The following is a 23781-nucleotide window of genomic DNA, read 5'->3' as shown; positions in this document are numbered from 1 at the left end:
AATGTAATAACTAAAATATAGTTGTTTCATAAGTATTCACCCCCTTTGTTTAGGCAAGCCTACACTAGTTAAGGAGTACAATTTTGCTTAACAAATCACATAAGTTACATGGACTCACTTTGTGTGAAATAACAGGGATTGACATGATTTTTGAACGACTACCCCTTCCTCTGTCCCCAATACGTACAACATCTGTAAGGTCCCTCAGTCAAGTATTGACTTTCAAGCACAGATTCAACTACAAAGACCAGGGAGCTTTTCGAAAGCCTCATAAAGAATGATAGTAATTGGTAGATGGGTAACAATAACAAATCAGATATTGAATATCTCTTTATTGAGCATGGTCAAGTTAATAATTATGCTGTAGATGATGTATTGAACTGAGCTGCAGGACAGGAAGGAAACTGCTCAGGGATGTCGTCATGAGGCCAGTGGTGATTTTAAAACCGTAATAGAGTTCAATAGCTGTGATGGGAGAACTGAGGTTGGATCAACAACATTGTAGTTACTTCACAATAATTACATACAGTGGGGAAAAAAAGTATTTAGTCAGCCACCAATTGTGCAAGTTCTCCCACTTAAAAAGATGAGAGAGGCCTGCAATTTTCATCATAGGTACACGTCAACTATGACAGACAAAATGAGAAAAAAAAATCCAGAAAATCACATTGTAGGATTTTTAATGAATTTATTTGCAAATTATGGTGGAAAATAAGTATTTGGTCAATAACAAAAGTTTCTCAATACTTTGTTATATACCCTTTGTTGGCAATGACACAGGTCAAACGTTTTCTGTAAGTCTTCACAAGGTTTTCACACACTGTTGCTGGTATTTTGGCCCATTCCTCCATGCAGATCTCCTCTAGAGCAGTGATGTTTTGGGACTGTCGCTGGGCAACACGGACTTTCAACTCCCTCCAAAGATTTTCTATGGGGTTGAGATCTGGAGACTGGCTAGGCCACTCCAGGACCTTGAAATGCTTCTTACGAAGCCACTCCTTTGTTGCCCGGGCGGTGTGTTTGGGATCATTGTCATGCTGAAAGACCCAGCCACGTTTCATCTTCAATGCCCTTGCTGATGGAAGGAGGTTTTCACTCAAAATCTCACGATACATGGCCCCATTCATTCTTTCCTTTACACGGATCAGTCGTCCTGGTCCCTTTGCAGAAAAACAGCCCCAAAGCATGATATTTCCACCCCCATGCTTCACAGTAGGTATGGTGTTCTTTGGATGCAACTCAGCATTCTTTGTCCTCCAAACACGACGAGTTGAGTTTTTACCAAAAAGTTATATTTTGGTTTCATCTGACCATATGACATTCTCCCAATCCTCTTCTGGATCATCCAAATGCACTCTAGCAAACTTCAGACGGGCCTGGACATGTACTGGCTTAAGCAGGGGGACATGTCTTGCACTGCAGGATTTGAGTCCCTGGCGGCGTAGTGTGTTACTGATGGTAGGCTTTGTTACTGTGGTCCCAGCTCTCTGCAGGTCATTCACTAGGTCCCCCGTGTGGTTCTGGGATTTTTGCTCACCGTTCTTGTGATCATTTTGACCCCACGGGGTGAGATCTTGCGTGGAGCCCCAGATCGAGGGAGAATATCAGTGGTCTTGTATGTCTTCCATTTCCTAATAATTGCTCCCACAGTTGATTTCTTCAAACCAAGCTGCTTACCTATTGCAGATTCAGTCTTCCCAGCCTGGTGCAGGTCTACAATTTTGTTTCTGGTGTCCTTTGACAGCTCTTTGGTCTTGGCCATAGTGGAGTTTGGAGTGTGACTGTTTGAGGTTGTGGACAGGTGTCTTTTATACTGATAACAAGTTCAAACAGGTGCCATTAATACAGGTAACGAGTGGAGGACAGAGGAGCCTCTTAAAGAAGAAGTTACAGGTCTGTGAGAGCCAGAAATCTTGCTTGTTTGTAGGTGACCAAATACTTATTTTCCACCATAATTTGCAAATAAATTCATAAAAAATCCTACAATGTGATTTTCTGGATTTTTTTTCTCAATTTGTCTGTCATAGTTGACGTGTACCTATGATGAAAATTACAGGCCTCTCTCATCTTTTTAAGTGGGAGAACTTGCACAATTGGTGGCTGACTAAATACTTTTTTCCCCCACTGTAAATGACAGAGTGAAAATAACAATATAAATATACACAATAAAAATATTCCAAAACATGCATCCTGTATCCAACAAGGCACTAAAGTAGTAAGGCAGGAAAACATGGTAAAGGAATACATTTTTTGGCTTAAATGCAAAGCGTTATGTTCCGAACATAACACATCACTGAGTAATTGCCTCCTTATTTTCAAGCATGGTGGTGGCTGCATCATACAGTGAGGGAAAAAATTATTTGATCCCCTGCTGATTTTGTACGTTTGCCCACTGACAAAGACATGATCAGTCTATAATTTTAATGGTAGGTTTATTTGAACAGTGAGACACAGAATAACAACAAAATAATCCAGAAAGACCATGTCAAAAATGTTATAAATTGATTTGCATTTTAATGAGGGAAATAAGTGTTTGACCCCTCTGCAAAACATGACTTAGTACTTGGTGGCAAAACCCTTGTTGGCAATCACAGAGGTCAGACGTTTCTTGTAGTTGGCCACCAGGTTTGTACACATCTCAGGAGGGATTTTGTCCCACTCCTCTTTGCAGATCTTCTCCAAGTCATTAAGGTTTCGAGTCTGACGTTTGGCAACTCGAACCTTCAGCTCCCACTACAGATTTTCTATGGGATTAAGGTCTGGAGACTGGCTAGGCCACTCCAGGACCTTAATGTGCTTCTTCTTGAGCCACTCCTTTGTTGCCTTGGCCGTGTGTTTTGGGTCATTGTCATGCTCGAATACCCATCCACGACCCATTTTCAATGCCCTGGCTGAGGGAAGGAGGTTCTCACCCAAGATTTGATGGTACATGGCCCCGTCCATCGTCCCTTTCATGCGGTGAAGTTGTCCTGTCCCCTTAGCAGAAAAACACCCCCAAAGCATTATGTTTCCACCTCCATGTTTGACGGTGGGGATGGTGTTCTTGGGGTCATAGGCAGCATTCCTCCTCCTCCAAACATGGCGAGTTGAGTTGATGCCAAAGAGTTCCATTTTGGTCTCATCTGACCACAACACTTTCACCCAGTTCTCCTCTGAATCATTCAGATATTCATTGGCAAACTTCAGACGGGCATGTATATGTGCTTTCTTGAGCAGGGGGACCTTGCGGGCGCTGCAGGATTTCAGTCCTTCACGGCGTAGTGTGTTACCAATTGTTTTCTTGGTGACTATGGTTCCAGCTACCTTGAGATCATTGACAAGATCCTCTCGTGTAGTTCTGGGCTGATTCCTCACCGTTCTCATGATCATTGCAACTCCACGAGGTGAGATCTTGCATGGAGCCCCAGGCCGAGGGAGATTGACAGTTCATTGTGTTTCTTCCATTTGCGAATAATCGCACCAACTGTTGTCACCTTCTCACCAAGCTGCTTGGCGATGGTCTTGTAGCCCATTCCAGCCTTGTGTAGGTCTACAATCTTGTCCCTGACATCCTTGGAGAGCTCTTTGGTCTTGACCATGGTGGAGAGTTTGGAATCTGATTGATTGATTGCTTCTGTGGACAGGTGTCTTTTATACAGGTAACAAGCTGAGATTAGGAGCACTCCCTTTAAGAGTGTGCTCCTAATCTCAGCTCGTTACCTGTATAAAAGACACCTGGGAGCCAGAAATCTTTCTGATTGAGAGGGGGTCAAATACTTATTTCCCTCATTAAAATGCAAATCAATTTATACCATTTTTGATATGCGTTTTTCAGGATTTTTTTGTTGTTATTCTGTCTCTCACTGTTCAAATAAACCTACCATTAAAATTATAGACTGATCATTTCTTTGTCAGTGGGCAAACGTACAAAATCAGCAGGGGATCAAATACTTTTTTCCCTCACTGTAGTATGAATATGCTTGACATCGGCAAAGACGGGAGTTTTTCAGAATAAAAATAAACGAGATGGAGCTAAGCACAGGCAGAATACTCAAGGAAAACCTGCTTCAGTCTGCTTTAAACCAGACACTGGTAGAGGAATACACCTTTCAGCACGACAATAACCTATAACACAATGAATGTCCCTGAGTGGCCAAGTTAAAGTTTTGTTGTAAATCTGCTTGAAGATCTATGGCTTGAGGTGAAAATTGCTGTCTAGCCATGACACCCAACACCTTGACAGAGCTTGAAGAATTTTGAAAAGAATAATGGCCAAATATTGCACAATCCAGGTGTGCAAAGCTTTTAGAGACTTACCCAAGAAGACTCCGCTGTAATCACTGCCAAAGGTGTTTCTAATCAAAGTATATTAGTGTTTCATTTTACATACATTTAAAAGAAATCTTAAGTTTTTCTTTTACATCTTGACATTACATAGTATTTTTGTATATCGTTGACAAAAAATGACAATTAAATCAATTTTAATCCCACTTTGTAAGACAATCAAATGTGAAGAAATCCAAGGGGGGTGAATGCTTATGAAACCCACTGTATGCTCATATTAGCCTGAGTTAAATCAAACTAAGCTGTGGTAAGGTCAATGTCAGATGGGTTGTATAGATTTCAGATATCAGACAGTGACACGCTCCAGGTTCGTCTGATTGACAGACTCCTTTGGAGAATGATTGCCACAGTGGTAAACCCTGGGTGACACACACACACACACACACACACACACACACACACACACACACCGCACACTGCTCTAAGGGGGTGAGAGTCCTGATGGTCATTAATTAACTTCCACACTGGGGAGATCCTTAAGTTATTGATTACCCCATGAGCCATGCCCACCAGAAGACAAAGCTCTTAGACTAACAGGGAATCGAATTGTGTGAGCTACTGTAGAGAGAAATATCATGTTTGTTTTTGTTAGCATGCACATACTCCACAGTATTCTTTACCAGTGTGTGTGTGTGTGTGTGTGTGTGTGTGTGTCAAATTGCAACGTGCTATCTAGAACCTAAAATGATTATTTGGCTGTCCCCATAGGAAAACCCTTGTTGGTTCCAAGTAGAACCGTTTTATGTTCCATGTAGAACCCTTTCCACAGTGGAACCCTTTCCACACATGGAGCCAAAAAGGTTTTTTACTTGGAAACAAAAAGGGTTCTCCTATGGGGACAGCCAAATGACCCTTTTGGAACCTTTATTTCTAAGAGTGTGACTGGTTGTGTGTCTCCACAGCATTGGTTCTCTGATGAGGCGGGTGTTTGTAATGCGGACGGTCAGCATGGCGTTCCAGAGCTCCCTCCTGACTGTGCTGGAACCCTCCCCACTCATGAAAGGTGAGAGAAAACCCAACCGCACTCTTGACTAGACAGCATGGGCATCAGTTCACACACACACTAACCATGGACATACAGTACATCATTGACTCTAACCAGCCTGTCCTTTACCACTGATCTAGACTTATGCACGTCCCTAGTCCCCTACTGGCCACATCTATTTGTCCATCCGTAGCTCTAGATCTTTTGTTCCTTTACCTTGCACGATGTGGGAGCCTGTTGACTGTGTGACTGATGAATGAAGGCAGACACCTCGATGTGACCTCACTGACTCACACAGGTAGCTATGAATATTATGAACAGAACCACAGGGCTCCCAGATCGATCCGCTTTTGTACATGAAAGCTACACGGGATGGACTTTACCGGAGACCCATAGCATGCATTTACAACTGCGGCACTCTAACCCACTGAGGTAAATAGAACTGGAGACTGCGTCCAATATGTCCGACCGTTGTTTTTCAAGGTAATCTACTCACGTTCGCATATGCCGATTCATGGATGTCTATGTCTGGGTTGCATCCGGTTTACACCGACCAACATCACATGCGCAGTAGCACTCAGTGCGCAATTAATTACTTAAAAATCATACAATGTGATTTTCTGGATTTTTGTTTTAGATTCCATCTCTCACAGTTGAAGTGTACCTATGATAAAAATTACAGACCTCTACATGCTTTGTAAGTAGGAAAACCTGCAAAATCGGCAGTGTATCAAATACTTGTTCTCCCCACTGTATATGATGCTCAAAGTCCATTCAGTATGTTGCATTAGCCCATATGCCATGCATGCTCCCCAGCCAAGCAGACATGGGTTCAAATAATTGTCAAAAAAGAATGATAGGAATCGCTCTAGTAGATCTTTGTAAATCTACAAATCTCAGATCCCCCCTCTCTCTGCTCTCTCTCACAAACATTCAGTTTTAATCTCATGCGAGTGAAGGAAAGCTGAAAGAAGAACAGAAGCTCTCTGTGTGACCTGTTTGAACCTTTGTTGAGCTGTTCACTCTGGAAACCTCTGGAAGTGGAGGCCTCCCTCTTAGAGCGAGAACAATGATGTCAAAGATCCAAAATGTGACAAAGTTTTGCTGCAAAATTCTCAATATTATATGAGTACCCCCTTCTCTCACTCTGATGAGCTGAGTTAGTGTCTCACTCTCTGAATCCTATGAAATGGAGAAGTCTTATTCAGCAAAACTCAACATCTCTAGTGAATAATTCACCGTCAGTGGGAGCTGAGAGATGCTCTGTGTCGCCTGTGTTCTGCTCTCTTTTCCTGAGAGGGAACAACTTGTTTGGGGGAACGCGAGGAGACGGCACCCCCCTCACTTCCACCTTTATCGTCTCAGTTCAGCGACAGATCAAGCTCCACTGATATATGTTGTGCTACTGAGCTTTCCTCACCCCATCCATCCAGTAGGAAGCTCTGAGCGAAAATGAATATTTAAATAGCGCTAACTTAGAACCGGACGTGACATAATGTCTCGCAACATTGTGCTATTATGTTGACATTGAGACGTGTTAAGGCTGTTTCTCAGGCTGTGTTTGTGCCCCTCAGGTATGGCTGTGTTGAGTTTGAGCGTTCAGCACTTCCTGGGCGGCCTCATCACCACGCTCACCTTCACGACCATGATGCACTGCACACAGAGAGCAGAGGAGAGTGTACAGGTAAGAGCCACTCTCTACACACCTGTCAATCCAGTACCTACAGTGCCTTCAGAAAGTATTCATCATACCTCTTGACCTATTACAGCCTGAATTCAAAGTGGATTGAATAGATTATATATTATATTACCCATCTACACACAATACCCCATGACAAAGTGAAAACATGTTTTTATAAATATCTCATTTACATAAGTATTCACACCCCTGAGTCAATACATTGGCAGCTATTACAGCTGGGAGTCTTTCTGGGTGAGTCTCTAAGAACTTTGCACACCTGGATTGTACAATACAGTATTTGCACATTATTATTTATAACATTCTTCAAGTTCTGTCAAGTCTTGCCATAGATTTTCAAGCCGATTTAAGTCAAAACTGTAACTAGGCCACTCCGGAACATTCAATGTCATCTTGGTAAGCAACTCCAGTGTATATTTGGCCTTGTGTTTTAGGTTATTGTCCTGCTGAAAGGTGAATTTGTCTTCCAGTGTCTGTTGGGAAGCAGACTGAACCAGATTTTCCTCTAGGATTTTGCCTGTGCTTAGCTCTATTCTGTTTCTATTTATCCTAAAAAAAATCCCTAGTCCTTGCCAATGACAAGCATACCCATAACATGATGCAGTCACCACCATGTATGAAAATATGAAGAGTGGTACTCAGTGATGTGTTGTGTTGGATTTGCCGTGAACATAATGCTTTGTATTCAGGATATAAAGTTAATTTCTTTGCCACATTTTTTGCAGTTTTACTTTAGTGCCTTATTGCAAACGGAATGCATGTTTTGGAATATTTGTATTCTGTACAGGCTTCCTTCTTTTCACTCTGTCATTTAGGTTAGTTTTGTGGAGTAACTACAATGTTTTCCTATCACAGCCATTAAACTCTGTAACTGTTTTAAAATCATAATTGGCCTCATGGTGAAATCCCTGAATGGTTTCCTTCCTCTCTGGCAACTGAGTTAGGAATGACGCCTGTATCTTTCTAGTGACTGGGTGTATTGATACACCATCAAAAGTGTAATTGATAACTTCACCATGCTCAAAGGCTAATTGAAAACAGGTTTTTATAAATTTTTGCAAATTTATTAAAAACAAAACACATACCTTATTTATATAAGTATTCAGACCCTTTTGCTTTCAGACTGTTTCCATTGATCATCCTTGAGATGTTTCTACAACTTGATTGGAGTCCACCTGTGGTAAATGCAATTGATTGGACATGATTTGGAAAGGCACACACCTGTCTATATAACGTCCCGCAGTTGACAGTGCATGTGAGAGCAAAAACCAAGCCATGCGGTCGAAGGAAATATTTCTGCAGCATTGAAGGTCCCCAAGAACCCAGTGGCCTCCAAAATTCTTAAATGGAAGAAGTTTGGAACCACCAAGACTCTTCCTAGAGCTGGCCGCCCGTCCAAACGGAGCAATCGGGGGAGAAGGGCCTTGGTCTGGGAGGTGACCAAGAACCCAATGGTGACTTTGACAGAGCTCCAGAGTTCCTCTGTGGAGATGGGAGAACCTCCTAGAAGGACAACCATCTCTGCAGCACTCCAACAATCAGGCCTTTATGGTAGAGTGGCCAGACGGAAGCCACTCCTCAGGAAAAGGCACATAACAGCCCACTTGGAGTTTGCCAAAAGGCACCTAAAGGACTCTCATAACATGAGAAACAAGATTCTCTGGTCTGATGAAACCAAGATTGAACTCTTTGGCCTCAATGCCAAGTGTCACGTCTGGAGGAAACCTGGCACCATCCCTACGGTGAAGCATGGTGGTGGCAGCATCATGTAGTGGGGATGTTTTTCAGCGGCAGGGACTGGGAGACTGATCAGGATCGAGGGAAAGATGAATGGAACAAAGTACAAAGAGATCCTTGATGAAAACCTGCTCCAGAGCGCCAAGACAATGCAGGAGTGGCTTCGGGACAAGTCTCTCTGAATGTCCTTGAGTGGCCCAGCCAGAGCCCGGACTTGAACGCGATCGAACATCTCTGGAGAGAACTGAAATTAGCTGTGCAGCGTCGCTCCCCATCCAACCTGACAGAGCTTGAGAGTAAAGGGTCTGAATACTTATGTAAATGTGATATTTCAATTTGGTGTTTCTTATAAATTAGTAAATATTTCTAAAAAACAGTTTTTGCTTTGTCATTATGGGGTATTGTGTGTCGATTGATGAGGGGGAAAAAACACAATTTAATCCATTTTAGAATAAGGCTGTAAAAAAAAAAGTTGAGGGGTCTGAATACATTTTGAATGAACTGTAATTGTAAGTGTGGGGTACAGAGATGTGGTAATTATTCATGTTAACCACATCCTTCTACACCCCCCCTCCCCCAGTGGTGGTTATCCCACTGGCTATCCTAAGTTGAATGCACCAATTTGTAAGTAGCTCTGGATAAGAGCATCTGCTAAATGACTTAAATGTAAATGTCTAAGGAGTGTGCTGACACTTACTGATATTCTACAGTGGCATGTCATGCAGATATGTAGTCCCGTGTAGCTCAGTTGGTAGAGCATGGCGTTTGCAACTTCAGGGTTGTGGGTTCGTTTCCCACGGGGGGCCAGTATTAAAATGTATGCACTCATTAACTGTAAGTCGCTCTGGATAAGAGCGTCTGCTAAATGACTAAAATGTAAAAAATGTAAAATTGCACTCAGTGAGTCCTTGTAACTTATTATGTGACTTGTTAAGCACATTTTTACTCCTGAATGTATTTAGGCTTGCCATAACAAAGGGGTTGAATTCTTCTTGACTCAAGACATTTCAGCTTTTTGTTTTTATTAATTTGTTAAAAATGTCAAAAAACAAAATTCCACTTTGACATTGTCGGGTATTGTGTGTAGGTCTGTAGGTCAGTGGCACAACATCTCAATCCATTTTAAATTCAGGCTGTAACAACAAAGGGTGGAAGAAGTCAAGGAGTGTGATTACTTTCTGAAGGCACTGTGTTTCACACATAATTCACAGTATATTATCTGTAAAAATAATCAGGCAATGTTTATATGACCCTCTTTCAAACAGTCCCATTTCTACAACTTCCTTGCCTGCATACCGCTTATATAAATTGCAGTGCGTAGCCTGCACCAAGGAGGAGTGGGAGCAAGAGACATAAACAAATCTACTTTGATCCTGTGTTGCGACCATTGTCATGGTAACCTGACCAAGACAGCATTGATCAAGTTGTAAATTCCTCTGACAGAATGCATTGCTTTTATTTCTTCACAACCATAAGTTAGTTATTTTTAGCTCGCATTACTTGTAAATAATTAACTTGTAATGTGTTAACTTCCTGTTGTGATGAATAAAAAGTTGGCTAAAGTCAAACTCAAAACGTTTTCAGATATGTTCAGGTAATTATGCAGGCTAGCCAGCTAAGTAGATACCCATCGTTAGCTAACAAGCTAGCAACGAACCTAAACATTGTCTAGATAGAAAGTTGCTTAAAATTTAGTAGGAACGTCAAAAGTTCAGGCTGCTGCACAGATCCTATGGACGCTCTAGTCTTGAGCGCCTGGTTGAATTGTGCTTAAGAGCATTTTTTTCTCTCTAAATGGTTAAACTAGTGAGAAATATGTGATCATTGAAAAAATTTGAATTTGCTTCAGTTACTATCATCTTAAATTAAGATATTGAAATATTTTGCCATATCTAATTAATGTATATTACGCTACTTTCCATGATGTAGACAGTATGTGTTACTACATTACACGAGCTGACGTCTTGACCACATCCTTTTTACCTCAGATTGGTAATGTTAGTATAAAAGTTTTTGTCAACACAATGACACAAGATCAGTAGCTTAAAACAGATCAATATCTTTGGTTTTGTACTGTTGATTTTGTCATACTCGCTGGGGGTTGCAGGACTTTTCTTTCCTTTTCTTTCACAAATGGCATGTATAATTTGGGGATGTCTCTCTATAAGACTGGCCACACACCAATAAACAGACTTGACAGTCAAACTATCACTTAAATAGCAGCCAACCGTTGTCACTGTTGATATCCTTTGGCTGGTCCTAATTCGTTGAAGTTAACTAACAGAGAAAGTGATTTGTTCCCTTTTCCTTGAGTGTAGCTTCCCGAAATCAACATCCACCTGTCTAAAATATAGATAGACGCCTTCTACAAATTCTCATCTAACCAACCATGTATAGCTTATTCCAAGTTTCTGTGTGGTCTTTGAATAGTGTTAGTTTAAGCAGCGCTACACCCCAAACGTTTGCCCACTGTTCTTTTGATTTCAGTGTGACATTGATGGAAGTGATTAACAAAAAAAGTGTTGCGTTACTCTTACCGCGTTGGCGACCCACTTGAATCAAAATGCAACACTTCAAAATGTCAAAAAGCTTTCTTCTACAAATTGTCTTCTAACCAATGATCTACACATTATTCCCAGATTCCGCATGGTTTTTGAGCTGAGCTTTAACAGGAAGTGCAACCTGATCTCATGATAATAATCAATAGAGTGATTGACAAAACAGTGTTGCGTTTCTCTTTCTGTTTTGTTGATCCCCGTATCAAAATGCAACATTCCAAAATGTAGCTGACTGTGTTTTGCAGGTTGTCCTCTAACCATTGATGTAAAAATGTATTCAGTTTCCATGTGGTTTTTTAGTTGTGGTAGTTTCAACAGCTATTTCAGCCAAACCCGTTGCTGACAGGCGTATAAAATTGAGCACACAGCCATGCAAATCTCCATAGACAAACATTGGCATTAGAATGGCCTTACTGAAGAGCTCAGTGACTTTCAACGTGGCACCGTAATAGGATGCCACCTTTGCAACAAGTCAGTTCGTCAAATTTCTGCCCTTCTAGAGCTGCCCCGGTCAACTGTAAGTGCTGTTATTGTGAAGTGGAAACGTGTAGGAGTAACAACGGCTCAGCTGCGAAGTGGTAGGCCACACAAGCTCACAGAATGGGACCACAGAGTGCTGAAGCGCGTAGTGTGTAAAAATCGCCTGTTCCCGGTTGCAACACTCACTTCAGAGTTCCAAACTGCCTCTAGAGGCAATGTCAGCACAATAACTGTTAGGCGGGAGCTTCATGAAATGGGTTTCCATGGCCAAGCAACCTCAAACAAGCCTAAGATCACCATGTGCAATGCCGAGCGTCGGCTGGAGTGGTGTAAAGCTCGCCGCCATTGGACTCTGGAGCAGTGGAAACGCGTTCTCTGGAGTAATGAATCACGCTTCACCATCTGACAGTCCGACGGACAAATCTGGGTTTGGCGGATGCCAGGAGAACACTACCTGCACCAATGCATTGTGTCAACTGTAAAGTTTGGTGGAGGAGGAATAATGGTCTGGGGCTACTTTTCATGTTTCGGGCTAGGTCATTTAGTTCCAGTTAAGGGAAATCTAAACGCTACAGCATACAATTACATTCTAGACGATTCTGTGCGGTGTGGAAGAACTTGACTGGCCTGCACAGAGCCCTGACCTCCACCCCATCGAACACCTTTGGGATGAATTGGAACGCCGACTGCTAGCCAGGCCTAATTGCCCAACTTCAGTGCCCGACCTCACTAATGCTCTTGTGGCTGAATGGAAGCAAGTCCCCGCAGCAATGTTCCAACATCTAGTGGATAGCCTTCCCAGAAGAGTGGAGGCTGTTATAGCAGTAAAGGGGGGACCAACTCCATATTAATGCCCATGATTTTGGAATGAAAGTTCGACAAGCAGGTGTCCACAAACTTTTGGTCATGTAGTGGACCAGAAATCACCAAAACGGGTTTGCTCTGCCTACTTTTAGTTGCCTTACTTGGTAGATTGACATTTTTAAACGGATGGGGGTTTTTTGGGTGCAAAAGATGGAGCAGGTAGTTATGCTATTTGGACTAGGCTGCTGCGATGTCATGCAGACTGAGACTGTCGTTTTTGTGTTTATACTTTTTCATAACGACAAGGTTGATGTCGGACATCAATAGAATGTTCATGATGTAATGCGTGCTAAAGCCGGTTAGATGAAAGGCGACGTTTTCACAAAGACGTAGGTGGAATCTTTAAAGAAAATACAGAAAAGATACCTAGAAATGAATGTAACACGTTTGTTTTCCCGGCTACACCTTTCAGATGTAAAGAAAATATGGTATAAAAGAGATATAACAGTGTAACCTAGAACATAATTTCCCATGGCCAAGTCAGGTCCTAGGTGTGAGAAACACGTGTGAAGTAAGATAAGAGATAAGTACAAATGTCTTACATTATCATTACCAAAAAACAAAGGTTCTATAACTCTAAACATATTATATTCAGCTTAAAATCATGTTTTAATACGTAAAGTTGCTCTCATGGAATGTGAAAATGTAATGGGGATGCATTTGCTCCATTGTTTACATTTTTGTTGGTGGCCCACACTTTGAGGGTATGCACACATTTACGGAGTGGAGCTCTCAGCCATTTACCTCCACTTGGAGGAGAGGCTTCTACCTAAGAAGACGAGATTCTCTGAACCCCGGCGTGGCCATTGAGGTGGTCTGTTATGTAAGCCAGCGAAACAGAAACTCCTGGCTGTGAACAAACACAACAAAGAGCCCAGGCTAACCTGCCCTGTTCTGTTCCCTCTCCGCTCTCCCCACTCTTCTCCTTTTAAAGTGCTCCTTCTATGGAGTTAGGTCATATCCTGCGGTGTCAACAGGTAGGACAGGTAGCCGTCCTCAAAGCAACAACACCCACCCGTCAGCTGGGACTTACAAGCCCTTTACTCTTCTCTATTTTTTACTCCCTCTCTCCCTTTTTCTGTCTCTCTCACTCTCCTTTTTCATCTCTCTCTCTCTCTCCCCCTCTTCTTTGACAAAACTTTTTTTGTCCCGTTTAAACTGGGCCATCTCTGCCTGGAGGTGATCCGTTTGCAGCCTCTCAAACATCACTCAATCAATTCTGAAGGTGACAAGTTGCCTCGTTTCCTACGACTAGGAAAACTACACCAAGGAGGATACAAGGCTGTGTCTGGGCAATTAAGGAAGAAAAACCTAATGAAACAAAGCTAATCACAAATCCTTGATGATAAAGACAGGCGTTAACCTCCGGGGTTAATTTGAAATGTTCTCATGACACACATATCTGCCTGTTATTTTAAGGTCATATCCAGTGACAGAAAGCTGATACCATGAGTGCTTGTCGAGGGCCCAGGAGAGAGAAACGGAATCCCTTAAACAAGTTCGCTCGAATAAAAGCACTTCACTTAACCCGCCTGTGTGAACCCAGCTCAACCCAGCACTGGACTCTACTGAGACCCAGCAAAGATGCCTGGGAAATTTCTCCTTTACAGCTCGCCCGTTTTGCCACCAGTGACATTTGTCAGAGTCAGGTAACTGGCTAAGTTACTCATAGCCACAGAGGAGCTATACAGTGAGGGAAAAAAGTATTTGATCCCCTGCTGATTTTGTACGTTTGCCCACTGACAAAGAAATGATCAGTCTATAATTTTAATGGTAGGTTTATTTGAACAGTGAGAGACAGAATAACAACAAAAAAATCCAGAAAAACGCATGTCGAAAATGTTACAAATGATTTGCATTTTAATGAGGGAAATAAGTATTTTATTTGACCCCTCTGTAAAACATGACTTAGTACTTGGTGGCAAAACCCTTGTTGGCAATCACAGAGGTCAGACGTTTCTTGTAGTTGGCCACCAGGTTTGCACACATCTCAGGAGGGATTTTGTCCCACTCCTCTTTGCAGATCTTCTCCAAGTCATTAAGGTTTCGAGTCTGACGTTTGGCAACTCGAACCTTCAGCTCCCTCCACAGATTTTCTATGGGATTAAGGTCTGGAGACTGGCTAGGCCACTCCAGGACCTTAATCCAGGACCTTAATGTGCTTCTTCTTGAGCCACTCCTTTGTTGCCTTGGCTGTGTGTTTTGGGTCATTGTCATGCTGGAATACCTATCCACGACCCATTTTCAATGCCCTGGCTGAGGGAAGGAGGTTCTCACCCAAGATTTTACGGTACATGGCCCCGTCCATCGTCCCTTTGATGCGGTGAAGTTGTCCTGTCCCCTTAGCAGAAAAACACCCCCAAAGCATAATGTTTCCACCTCCATGTTTGACAGTGGGGGTGGTGTTCTTAGGGTCATAGGCAGCATTCCTCCTCCTCCAAACACGGCGAGTTGAGGGGGATCTTGCGGGCGCTGCAGGATTTCAGTCCTTCACTGCGTAGTGTGTTACCAATTGTTTTCTTGGTGACTATGGTCCCAGCTGCCTTGAGATCATTGACAAGATCCTCCTGTGTAGTTCTGGGCTGATTCCTCACCGTTCTCATGATCATTGCAACTCCACGAGGTGAGATCTTGCATGGATCCCCAGGCCGAGGGAGATTGACAGTCTTTCGTCTTTCTTCCATTTGCGAATAATCGCACCAACTGTTGTCACCTTCTCACCAAGCTGCTTGGTAATGGTCTTGTAGCCCATTCCAGCCTTGTGTAGGTCTACAATCTTGTCCCTGACATCCTTGGAGAGCTCTTTGGTCTTGGCCATGGTGGAGAGTTTGGAATGAGAGTTTCAAATGAGGCAATATCTCATTAAATATGCATATATTTGCATATCGCGCAAAAAAAAAAATTCTGGACACTGGATGAAGTAAGCCTACATTTTTGTGTTGACTTTTTGTTAAGACACTCCAGGACGGGACTTGTCCAGAGCAGATTGTGGATAAATACTTTTTTCATCTTTCTATCTATAAAATACAAAAGTGCATTTTTCCAAAGAAAATGTTATCTAGAATAGTAAATTGACAACATATCAACCATTCCTTCTGGACAAGTCTGGAGAATATATCTAAGGATAACCACACTAAATTTGGTGAATGCAGATACTTTTGAAGCTGAGAAAAATGTGTTGGTGTGAGGGAAGAGTCTGACTTTCGGGAGAAATGACACTGAATTGACTGAATGTACATTGTAGTAGACACTCTTATCCAGAGCGACTTATAGGAGTAATTAGGGTTAAGTGCCTTGCTCAAGGGCACATCAACAGATTTTTCACCTAGTCGGCTTGGGGATTCGAACCAGTGACCTTTTGGTTACTGGCCCAACACTCTTAACCGCTAGACTATCAAACACCAAACGGCTGTTTAGACCCAATCACCATCTCTTCCAAATAAGTTGCTAAAGATAGTCCAGTTTGTAACATTCTCTATGAAATGGCTTTTAAATTGTGTAATTTAATGTAGTGAGCTTTGCAATTGTTGCTGTATGTCCATTTTAAAGTGGTTAAAATTCATTCAAATGTTGATGACGGTAATATGATAAACTAAAGAAAATATAAACGTTTGACATTTTTATGTTTACTTTTTGAAAATACTAATATTAATGGTTAGAAATACCAATAAATCTAAAAATGGATAAGTAGATGCAAAAATGTCACTTCAGCCTGTGGTGCCTGACTTTGGCACACTTGAAGTCTTTATGTCTGTTGGCGTATACACCTGAGTGTATGGAATAGGGTTGCCATCGTGTGTAGGTGTCAAAAGAGGGTGGAGACCGACGGATCTGCGTTAGTTATGTTGCATTGTTGTGTTGCTGTAGGCCTGAGAGGTGGGTTCTGGGATGTTAGGTAATCTGTCTCTCACTCTCTCTCTCTTTTTCTCTCTTCTCTCCTCTCTCCTCTCTCTCTAAGAGCCTGCAGGCCTGGACCAGATACCCCTCACCAGCTGGCCGCCATCCACACATTGGAGACAAAAATCTCAAGCTTTCTTGTTCCGGCTCCCTCTTTCATTCTTCTTTTAGTTCCTTTCTTCTTCTGCAGTATTTCTTTCCTTTTCTCTGTCTCCTGCCCCTCCTCCTTTTTTTGTGGGAATTTGTCTCCCCACTGATTTTTCTTTGCGAAATCCAGTAAAAGACAAGTAGATGACCACATGCCCGAGACAGAAATCTCATCCGAGTCCTGTTGTATTTTTCTCTCTCCCCTCGCCCCTACTTAACTCTCCTCTCTCCTCTCCCCTCTCCTCTTCTCCCTACAGGCCACCCACTACAGTTTCCTGTCCACTCTGGAGGTACTGGGGAAGCTGATGTTCAGTGCCCTGGCGGGGGGTCTGGTGGACTGGGTGGGTTTCCCCACCGCCTTCCTCCTCTTCCTGGTTCTCTCGGCCGGCACAGCCCTCCACGTCTGGAGGGCCACGGACACCGGGGTCCTCAGGGAACAGCTCAAAGAACAGCCCAAGTGATCTTCCCCAACAGATCAACCATCCCTAATGTGACTGCTTTAGCAATGATCCTCGCCAACACAATCCCTCTCACTCAGCGGTCCCCAACCTCCCGGTCTTTGAGAGTACAGTGTGCATGCAGTTTTTTTTTGCCCAGTGCTAACACGTCTGATCAAGCTACTCAAGGTGTCGATGATCAGTTGAGTCGTTTAACAAGGTGTGTGTGTGGGGTTGGAGATTGTTCCAGGGCACCGATGAGTAGCTGTATGGAGTTGAGGGATTGGATCAGTAGCATAAGGGATTGGGAGAACAATAAGGGGAAAGCTGTTAAGGGGTTGTTGGAGGACATACCATCTGAGACATTTTCATATATGCCAAGCCAGCAATAAAACTTAAGCCAGCAGTTATGTTTAGCCAGGGATTAGCTAGCGATGAAGTTTCTATATGTCATATCAGTTTGCCATTGCACTAGTTCTATGGTGACGTTTACGAATCCCTACTACCTCTAACACTGTAAGATATGCAGAAGAGGCTATTGAGCAGTAGAGTACAACATTTGCTAGCTAGAGAACGATTTTGATTAGCGATAGCTAGCTTAAACCATTACACAGCATCAGCTAGCCTAGGTTAGTTAGCACAATTAGGGAACTGTAGCCTTACAAAATGCATGGTGGCAAGTTATCGAGGATTGGCTAAATCTTTTTTTTATGGATTCAGGTACGTTTTTATGTATTCTGGCAGAGGAAAAAATATTTTCTTTACATGTTTTTCAACTACCTGCTGATATTACTTGTTTCTGTTAAGTTATGTGTAAAGTTCTTAAGAATACCACACCTTATCTAATCACTTTTTAGTGGGCTTGAAACATACAGCAGCTGAAGCAACTTAAATTGTGGTGCCTTCTTTTTATTTACGAACAGTTCATTCGACCGGCGAGAGGCATCTACTGGCAAAACAATGCAAATATTCAGCCAATGCCTCACACCGATCGAATGCCATCTGTCTTTTGATTACCATATCTCTCATTGTGATGGCTGAATGATAATATAACAGATAGTCAGGGAGGTGACATAGTGGCACAGGGACTAGGCAGTTCAGATTGGGACAGCCATGGAAAGAGAGAACCAGAGAAGCCATGTTATGAATTGGCATGAATGTCAGGGTCACTGTGACCAATGCAGCCATGCCCACTCTAATGTAAACACTTGTTGCAAAGCACACCCCTGTCTCTGACACGTGCTGAGAGACTGGCACAAAATAAATCTGCTATCCAAATGTCTATGTGCCATGGATGTGTGCTTGTTACTGTAGTAATGTCATATCCTGTAAAAAAATATTCTACCTGAACTTGCCCATTTTTAATACCATCACTTTGGCATCAGTCTAAAAGCAATCAAAGTAAACACCTGTAAAATGTAAAGATAGAAGCATAACATTAAAGGTAGACATGATGAAGTTTAGATGAGCGCGATGCAAGACTTTGCTCTCACACAGCCACACAGAGTATCTGCGCATGTGCATGGGTGTGCTTCACGCTGCTACAACGTAGCTATGGGGCCAAAACAGCTGAGAAGTTTAGCTCCGTTTCAACGTTCTTAGTTATTGCGGAAATTGACACACACTGTTACTTCGTGCATGCAACGTCATCTCGCTGAGTTTAGCTTTAATATCAACATAACTCCGGTATAATCATACCCATTATATCCAGTGACTGAGTGGGATTTATGCTAGACATTGTTGGGGACATTTCACCATGCCAAATCTTGGGACACCATTATGAATTCCTCACACACGCCTCCCATATATCCACCCTATATCACTTTGGATCAAGATCTCATTACATCTGGGCCCTCCTGATAACCATAGCTCTGTGTGTGTGTGTGAGAGAGAGAGACCCCATCGTCTCCCATTAGCACATCTGCCCTAAGGGTGAATCCCCAGCAAAGTCAACCTATATCTCTGTCCTCCTATACCTCTCCCCTTGTTCCATGAAACACACTCCTCACATTCTAGCTACAGCATTGATATTTCTCAGAAAGCACAGTTGGTATAGACATTCTCAACCCACATTGATCATGTTTGGCTCTCGCTGTCGGAGAATCAAAACACAGGTGTTGGGAAGAATAACTAAGCGATTGACCATCTAATCAATAGACCCATTTCAATTCAAACTCAACATCGAGCGATGATATCATTACACATGCAGTGTTCAGGTTTCCTGCAGGATTACAACACTGTTTAGCATTACAATGCCTAATTTGGCTGTTTCAAATCACTTGTAATCTTTGTATTTCCTACAGGTGTTATTTACCAGATATGGGGAAACATAACACTTGTCTGCCTCTGTACAGTAGGGAAGCAGGCAGAAAGTCCAGACAAAATACCCCTACCAGCCAAGAAATGTTAAAAGGGCATGGCTTAACAAGATCAAATATTCGATTCTCTGGGAAGTATTGAAATTGATACAGATACAACAAAGATACACAACCCAAAGACATGTCACAAAGACGCTTATTCATTCGACTCCCTTGAGCTTTATCAATGTGAGACCGAGTATCCTGATGAGTCACTTCAGTTCAATCACTCATGCAAATGCAGCTAACCCCTTCAAATTCTTGGCCTTGTCTTCTTAGAGTTGTGGAGTTGCTACAGCGCTGGCTGATGGACAGACATGTAATCATGACATTGTTAGAGAGGGCTTTTCATAACACACCCTAAACACTGTGGCGTGGTACAGTTAACCTTCAGCCAACGTGTCATGACAGGTTGTCTATAAGATGCAGAGGGGGTGAAGGGATGGAGTAGTAGAGGGAAGAGGAACGTGGGGGTGGGTGGGGGGGTTGGGGGTGGGTTGAAACATGGGGCGTCTTCTGCCATGGCCCTAATGGCTCAAACGAGGCTGTGAGCGAGTGGGGTGAGGCCAGGGATGGGGGCGAGAGGGACCCGCGACCCACTGTGAAGTGACTCAACCACAACAGCATATGAGCTGGCAGCTTGTCACATCTCCACCCATCAGAAAGGACTGTCCCATTACTGAACACATCACCATAGACCAAGCATGTCTCCCTTTTGTGTCGTATCATAAATGCATTGGTGGTATCACGAGCTATCGCCGGCACATGGAATGGAATATTCTTGCAGATTAGAGTCAGCCTATAAAATAGCTGACTGATTATGTTGGCAGGGAGTACAGATTATTTATGAAAATGACTACTGTACAAGTGAAATGACTATGCAATTTAGGACTCTTTAATGCATATATTCAGCTGGTCTAATTACACACTGTACAGATACCGGGGTCGGTGTACAATCTGATTTCAACTCATTGAAACCAATGGGCAAATTCCAATTTGTGACTTGAAGATTAAACTAAAACTCAGCGATTTGATGTTGCCACAATCAGCAGGATGAACCGAAGATATTGCAGATGAGCATGATGCAAGACGATGCACTCACACTAGTGAAGGCTGGTGGGAGGAGCTATAGGAGGACAGGCTCATTGTAATGGCTGGAATGGAATTAATGGAACGGTATCAAACCAAATGTTTGATTCCGTTCCATTAATTCCATTCCAGCCATTACAATGAGCCCGTCCTGCTAAAGCTCCTCCCACCAGCCTCCACTGACTCACACTGAGTATTTGCGTGTGTGCACAGGTTCACCTCTGCTGCAACGTGATAGCTGCGAGTCAACAAAAGCCAAGAAGTTTAGTTTTGCGCTCTTAGGGCTGGATTCAATCCATATCGAAGATCCGCATTAAAATGTAAAGGTAATTTCCGATTGAGCCTACATATGCAGCATTTACCGTGAATGCAGTCTCCGCGAACACGGGAACATTGCCTTTATATTTCAATCGAGCTATAAAGCGGATCTTCCGCAATACTTAAGCGATACCGATTGAATCCAGCCCTTAGTTGTCGGACCGATACTGCTGTTTACTTTATGCATCCCTATCTTTAAATTCCTCCAGTAAAGTAACAGAGTTGAAATGGAACATGGTCAGATATAATTAGAAGAATGCACTAGCTAGACCTGCGCTGCCAAAATGAGGCTGAACAGTGAACAATAGGACTGGAGGGTCCTGTCACCGTTCTCAAAAGAAGCCACCTTGTGTGATGCTCCCAATTCTGAAAGCTCTCTCTTCGATGACCTCCATGGACCATTTGTCTCTCACCAGAAGAGATATCACCCTAGCTGAATGTAGAGATTGGTGCTACAGTCATGTGATCTGTGCTGCATACTGTATGCACTGTCATCCACATGATAAGAAAGCCAACTCGGAGGGAAAGGAATACGCCACTGCTTCTAAGGTATCTATCCATCACCACGGTTAGGGTTACTCCTCAGGTCTTAGCTAATGAGAATCTGAGCCCTGCTATGGCTCCTGTCTCTGTTCTGCAAGGCAGGCTCCAACCCTATACATCCCGATCAGCCATTGTGATTCTGGTTCTCACAGTCACAGTATCTGCTGTCTCAGCTCTATACGCAGTCAAGGTTTCCTGAGAGCATGGGTTCTAATGATTAGCGCATAGGAGTGCAGTGATTGTTCGCCAACATAAGGTAACAGCCACGGTGGCATTCTGCATTCTTAAAATGGTAGCACTTTACATTACAGCACGATAATAACATGGTAATAGTGTGATAACAATTTATAGTTACTCACTATGAAGACATTATTTTGTCCAGATCCCTCTTAATTTCAGTATAATTTGTTTTTCAGATGAAAATCTTGTTAATTATATTGCAAGGTAGCTTTCTAAAGTCCATCAAATGTATTATATAAAGCAGGGGTATTCAAATCTTATAATTATTTGGTGGGTGCTATTTTTACTATTGCACACGTGTGTTATACGCATGCGTGAATTGGAATTGTGTTTTTTTCATATCCCAACTCCCCCTGAGAGGGGCCAGGGTCAGCCATTATCAACTGCGACCCTGGAACAATTAGGGTTAAGTGCCTTGCTCAAGGGCACATCAACAGATTTTTCACCTAGTCAGCTCAGGGATTTGAACTAGAGACCTTTCGGTTACTGGCCCAACGCTCTAACCGCTATGCTACCTGCCGCCCATTTTACCCTATGAGGTCCGGGGTACTGCTGGTTTTCTGTTTTACCTGATCATGAATTGCACCCACCAGGTGTCCCAGGTCTAAATCAGTCGAGGTCCAGATTTGAAATGAAGGGATAGAAAAGGTTTATCCAGGCACCTCTAGCCCCCCACTCATTGTAATGACATTTACAGTAGCCATGATCTTGTTCATGATGAATGGGAAACAGATATAACCAGTGGTTGCAGCAGGTTTGTGGCGGTCCTGTCACGAGGTAGAAAAGTTGTTTTGGATCTGGATTGAGCGGGCAGAGTGAAGTAGAGGAAGATAGCAGTTTCAACAAACAGCATTTTTTAATAGGGCATGGATTTATGGTGGTTAAATCTTATAAATGTTCCATAAATGAACATTTGTAACTTTAAAATCCATGATAGTTAAAATGACAAACATACAAACCAAACCAAACAAAACAAAAAAGGGCACAGGAAGTGGTGCAGCCCAGGAGGCAGGCTTCCATTTTTTCAAGATCTCCATTTAGCGCAAACGCCATGTGCTCTCACCAAACGAAGCCGCTACATGCTCAGAAAAGCATTCCTCTGCCCAGGCGTTGCTGACACATGCCAGATCTTACAATGCCTGGATAGGTATTTTATGTACATCATATGTTATATCAATCTGGTGCCCGACAGCACTGTCGATGACATGGCACGCAACCACTGGATGATGCATGCAACGTCCGAGCAGAGGACCGCCACCACAACCTGGGTTCCACCATGCCTCCGGACTGCATTCACTTCCTGTGGGCGGCCGTCTGGAAGACAGAAACGGGGAGGTTTAAATACACTGACTTAAAGTCACATGATCTGTCAATTAACCAATAGGACTGTTAGTTAGGTTAAACATGCAAATAAGTCACACCTGTGACAGTCCTGTCTCTGGGTGTTTAAGGGCTCTATTTATTCAGATTTACATTTACATTTTAGTCATTTAGCAGATGCTCTTATCCAGAGCGACTTACAGTTAGTGATTGCATACATTTTCATACTGGCCCCCCTTGGGAAACAAATCCACAACCCTAGCGTTGCAAGCGCCATGCTCTACCAACTGAGCTACAGGGGACCAGTAGCTCTAGCCGCTTTAGCCGACATCCGCATAGCGGTTGTTTTGGCGGTGTTGGGTGGGAACTGGGTTAGAGCTGTCAAATCCACAAGCGGCTCCTGTAATTATACATAAAGAGGACATTGCCATTGGCTACACGGAGTCGCATTAAGGGCCGTATTCAATCCGCATCGCGGAAGTTCAGGTTTACAGTGTGATTGAAATTGAAAGGCAATGTTCCCGCTTTAGCGGAGACTGCATTTATGGTAAACGCTCCATATGTCCACTCAATCGGAAATTGCATTTATGTTGTGGAATCTGTAACGCTTCAGCATTACAGATTGAATAGAGCCCTAAGAGAAATCCCATGCAGCCTTGTTTACAAGTTCAAAGACTGGAATGTGAGATGTAATCTACACCTCGATTATGCTGATAGAAATCCTCATTATTTAATTGAATAATTTTCAATTTGAGCATTATTATTTCTATATAGCCTACACGTTCAG

The 23781-nt window shown here is 42.8% G+C and overlaps 1 protein-coding gene across 1 annotated transcript in view; it reads left to right on the top strand.

Moving 5' to 3' along the window:
• LOC311145173 (major facilitator superfamily domain-containing protein 3-like) overlaps positions 1-18409 on the top strand; it is a 43989-nt gene extending 25580 nt beyond the window's left edge. The window contains exons 4-6 of the mRNA XM_084181382.1: positions 5226-5326; positions 6883-6992; positions 16948-18409. Coding sequence (XP_084037508.1) covers positions 5226-5326; positions 6883-6992; positions 16948-17151 — 415 coding nt within the window. The 3' untranslated portion in view covers positions 17152-18409. The remainder of the gene's footprint in view (positions 1-5225; positions 5327-6882; positions 6993-16947) is intronic.
• Positions 18410-23781: the final 5372 nt, after the last annotated feature.

This window comes from Coregonus lavaretus, assembly GCF_964263955.1.
Source record: "Coregonus lavaretus genome assembly, chromosome: 17".
Classification (NCBI taxonomy): Eukaryota; Metazoa; Chordata; class Actinopteri; order Salmoniformes; family Salmonidae; genus Coregonus; species Coregonus lavaretus.
This window is presented reverse-complemented; position numbering and strand designations above follow the sequence as displayed.